Here is a 4,988-nt window from a genome sequence, read left to right as displayed (position 1 = left end):
CGTCCGTTTTTGTTTGCTGTTTATCGACTATTGTGTTCATATTCCGCGCGTATTTTTCTATTCTTTCCGATTATCGTTCGTAAATTCTTTGAAGCAGTAAAGATCGACATTGCGGTACCTGTCGTTTTCATTATTGGTAGGTCTAGCCACCAAATGTCAAGAGAATTTCGACCTCTAACCGATTTTACAGTTCCACCGACTTCAGTTTACCGAGCGATTCTTCGAAATAAGAAGCAAACATCTCGAATTTTGCTGCAGCCAGAAGTCGATTCAAAATCGCTTGTTTCGCTTGTTTAAAAAATTAGTCTCGAACCAGTGAATTATGCAATATTACAGTCCTTTTGATGATTTATTCGGCCTAGCAGCGTTGGTGAAGTCATGCGCCAATGACAGCTTGTCGGCAAGTCCACAGTCCGACAACAGTTACTGGAACGAACATGAGCGCGAGAGGTTCTCGGATAGTGAGGGCAGTGTGTTCGGAAGCGACAAAGATCCTGGCTCGCCCACTGGATATCTGACAAGTGGATTGATAATGCATGTGGAAAGTCCAACTTTCGGAAGAACGAGCTCGCCAAAAGAGTTCGAGTTCCCGAGCGCATTAAGCAAGATTCCGCCAGCTGAGCCGCGTTCAAGCCACCGAAATCGCAATCAACGAATTAACTCAGTGCCTGTAAGTAGATCACAACCATTTATGACCTTAACTTATGAAGACTTTCTGAAGAGTTTGGAGTGTATGGGACCGTTGATCACCCCGAACACGACGAATCCGGACGAAAGAAATGCTTCGCCTATCGTCAGCCAGCCTTGCGGAACCCGATATGACGCTACGTTACTCCTCGGAGCCCGAAGCAACTCGCTATCACTAGGAGTTCCCGGAACCTCGGTGATGGAGAAAAAAGTAGGGGCTGCTCGTTACTGCGTGTTCTGTAAGAACAACGGCGAGGAAGAGTATTTTTACAACAATCACGTGCTGAAAAGTGACAATGGAATAATCGTATGTCCCGTTTTGAGGGCATATCAGTGTCCAATTTGCCATGCATCAGGGGATTATGCCCATACTATCAAATACTGCCCGCTAGGAAAAGGAAACGAACACGATTGGCTGAACAATCGCGGCAACCGAAGTCAGGCGACTAGAAACTCGTCTTCAAAAGTTTGAAACAATAGAGGAGCTTTAAAAAGAACCCTCATGATAAATGATTCTGCCAATTCTTGCCATTGCTAGCAATTAGAGGAGCATCGGGGAAAAACTTGTTGCAAACGATTCTAATAATTTCAAACTTTGCGTTTTTGTCTTGTGAAATAAATTCTATAATTACTTGAATATTGTTCTGATTATTTCTTGGTGTCATATCGAAAATATTTAAGGTTTATTTCGGTACTCTATTCGCAGACTTGCAGATTTAAAACTGACTTCAAATTTGGATAATATTTGATTAAATTAATGGAAAATTATAGTCTGAAGGTAATGATAATGATTCGTCGATAAAATGCGCAATATGAGCTGTAAAGCTATTCTAACATTTTGGTTCGTGTTTTACATTACTTAGATTTAAAAATTGCCATTTGTGCAGTAACTTGTACTTTAAATTTCAGTTCACTTTATTATTACCAATTCAAAATTGCGGAAATATGCTTTTGAATGGGTCTCCGAAACCCCCTGAGAATCATACGCACAACTAACTTTATTTAAAAGCGAATCATCGACTTATGGCTCTTTAATGCTATCTCCTGATAAATAAACTTCGGGCTTTTGATCATTTAATCAGTTCCCGCACTCCCAACTATAACATGATTAAGAAAAAAATAACATAAAATAAAATACATCTAAATTTAAATATCAACCACGTTCTATGAGGATAAAAGCTCCAAAATCTTTATAAGAGAATATATTTTTGCTTGATAGCCCATGGTCAGTTTTGCATGAAAATTTTCGCTTTAGAACAAATTTCAACTATTTTGCACATTTTGTCTATACTTGAAAAAATGTTAAGGTAAAATTACCCTAATTGAGTTAAGGTTAAAAAAATTAAGGTAAAATTTACCCTAGCATTACCTTAACTTAAGCTAAAAAAATTATAAAGGTAAAATTTACCCTAACTGAATTAAGGTAATTTACCGTAACTTAACCTTAACTTTAAATAAAAAATATAGGAATGAATTTTACTTAGTTTTTTAAGGTAAATTTTTAAGGTTAATTTACCTATATAATTTTTTAAGGTGTTTCTTAAGGCTGTTACACATTATTTTTTTAAGTAATATACGGTAAATGTTTAAGGTGTTTTAAGGTAAGCTAAGGTGTACTTACGGTAGTGCAAATGTACCTTAATTGTTAAGGTGTTTCAAGGTACTTTTTGAGGCAAATTTGCCTTAACTTTTTTTGGGTGTACTTTTCTAGTGCGTTGTTAGGCTGAGCAAGAGACTCTTTTTGATATAAATTTTTTGTCAATTAACATGGTAACCTTAGCGTAATTCTCAAACTAAAAAAGCCAAAATGACAAATTTTTGACTAATATTTTGGTTCCAAATTTTGCAATAAAAGTGCAGCATGAAACTTGGATAACTTAAGGTGAATGTTATTCTAATCATTCATTATATAATTTTAGCCCAAGTTGAGAAAAACTCGCAGGAAGTTCCAGTATTTAAATCAGCACTAAAAACTCTTGGAAAAAGCGATCGCAGGTAATTTCCAAGAAAATTTCATGCTGAATTGAATATATCGACTTACTGGAAATGAGTTTGATCAATTTTCCGGATAAATTCAATGAGCACTAAAGTTTCGCAGAAAGCGATTGCAGGTAATTTTAAGCAAAAAAATTTTAGTCTAAATTAAATATATATACTCCCTGAAATCATATTTAAAAAAAAACTTTTGCAAAAACTTGAAAAACATTTGTGGGAAGTACCAATTTTTGCCTAACTTGTCCGGATGATTTAAGTCAGCACTAAAACAATTTTGCAAAAAGCGGTCGCAGATAGTTTTAAACAAAACATGTTTTTGCCCAAATAAATATGTAGACTCCCTGAAATCGAATTTGGTCGTACACTTAATCCGTTTATGGGTGGAAACCGATGAAGCAAAACTGTTCCAATTGTCAATGCTAGCAGCAAGTTCTTTTTGAACACCAACAATATTTCTGCCGCTGTCGAAAAGAACGGTCGAGGGAGTGCCGCACCTTGCAAGGAACCTCTCGATATTCACAATGAAGGAGCTTAAGTCGAGAAGTGTAACCGCTTCAATGTGTACCGCTGTAGTTGTGAGGTGACTGAATAAAAACCTGCGTCTTTTCTTAGTTTTTCTGTGTATCGGAACCAAGAACGGTCAGAAGTAATCAACACCCGTAATCAAGAAGGAGGCTTGCTTGTAACCCAACCTGTCAACAGGCAGATCAAACAAAATAGGGCAGACGGTTTTAGCGTTTCGCTTCCGGCATGTCAAACAAATATTTTCTATGTTTCTGAGCAACCAACGAAGCTTCTGATCGTTGAGGTTCAAAATGCACGCATAAAATCCAAGCCTTGATTGAAATGCTTATTAAGCAAATGTCTCGTTTTCAACCAAACCAAAGGGTGGCATGCATCTAATTTTATTATTGGATGCTTACTATCATATTTGGTATCAACCAAACGACTGATGCGCCCAGTCGAGCAAAAAATTCTAGCTGGGCTAATTAAAGGTGAAAACTTGGCAATTCTGTTGTCTTTGCTGAGACGGATAGAAAAATTTTTGTTCCGGCAACTCTATCTCAGCGGGACTGATCATCTTGATAGAGTTTGAGCAGAAGTGTCTGAGCGAGGGCAGCAGATAAAACAAAATTGCCAGAGCATTTTTGTATTTTACAATTGAGTTTACTCGAGTTCCCACAAATTCGATTTAGCCTTCGTGTTTGCCGAGGCCCGCATAGCGCCTATGAAAACGTTTTCGATGCCGAAACTGGAGCTTCAAGCAGCTCTTTCAGGAACCCGTTTGAATGAAGAAAATTTAAAATTGCCCTCTTAATGTTACTGATTTTCTTATGTGGACAGACAGTACCACAGTTCTGCATTGGCTTAACTCGTGCAACAAACTACTTGTCTTCGTTGACAAACTGACAAACGCACTGATGACATTCTGGAGTCTACCACAATTAATCAATGGCAATTTTTACTTAGTGGTGATAACCTAGCTGATACCGGTACACGGAGGATTTCTTCGGAAGCCTTCAAGGAAAGAGCTGGGTTAAAGGCCCGAGTATATCAAAAATTACTCATTATCCTTTCAAACCAGACATGAGGGATATCAGTATGCTCCGAGTAAAATGAAGGTCCTTCGTGTGACACTGACATCTATTTTGAGCTTGCATCTTTCTTTACGGAGTTTTACCGAGGAAAATTACTAAAAACTCAATTGTAAAAGAAAAACTTGATGTGGCAATTTTGTTTTATATGCTGCTCTCGCTCTTATACATCCACTCAAACACCATCGAGATAAAAACCGCAGAGTTAGGTTTAGCGTAACAAAAATGTCTATCTGGCACAGTCTTAGTCGTTCCCCATCGAAATGAGGTTGCTGAATTGTGGTTAAACCATTAAAAAAACACCAAAATTGCCAAATATTTGGGTCAAAACCGTCTACCCTATTATGTTTTGATCTGCCGGTCGACAGGTTGGGTTACAAGCAAGTCCTCTCTGTATTATGGGAGTTGGATACCTCGGTTTATTCTAAATTCCGATACGCAGAAATACTGAGAAAAGATGGGGGTTTTATTCACTTGCCTCATGACTACAGCGATACACATTGAAGCGGTTACACCTCTCGACTTAAGCTCCTTCATTATGAATATCGAGAGATTCCTTGCAAGGTGCGGCACTCCCTCAAAGTTTCTTTCCGAAAGCGGCACAATTTTTGTGGGTGATCAGAAAAAATTTGTTGCTTGCATTGAGTTATGGAAAAACTTACTCTATTGATTTCGCTCACGAAGTGACTAATTGGAGATACAATCCACCTT

General features: G+C 37.8%; 1 protein-coding gene across 1 annotated transcript; it reads left to right on the top strand.

Annotated features, from left to right (window-relative positions):
* Positions 1 to 322: 322 nt before the first annotated feature.
* Positions 323 to 1,159, top strand: LOC134844929 (uncharacterized). Its single transcript, XM_063861754.1, has one exon. It carries the CDS (start codon positions 323 to 325, stop codon positions 1,157 to 1,159), a length of 837 nt encoding a protein of 278 aa, XP_063717824.1.
* Positions 1,160 to 4,988: the final 3,829 nt, after the last annotated feature.

This window comes from Symsagittifera roscoffensis, chromosome 4 (assembly GCF_963678635.1).
Source record: "Symsagittifera roscoffensis chromosome 4, txSymRosc1.1, whole genome shotgun sequence".
NCBI classification, from domain to species: domain Eukaryota; kingdom Metazoa; phylum Xenacoelomorpha; order Acoela; family Convolutidae; genus Symsagittifera; species Symsagittifera roscoffensis.
This window is presented reverse-complemented; position numbering and strand designations above follow the sequence as displayed.

What these genes read in the sequence shown, in the direction of transcription:
- LOC134844929 (XM_063861754.1), top strand. Translation starts at nt 323, where the DNA reads ATGCAATATTACAGTCCTTTTGATGATTTATTCGGCCTAGCAGCGTTG.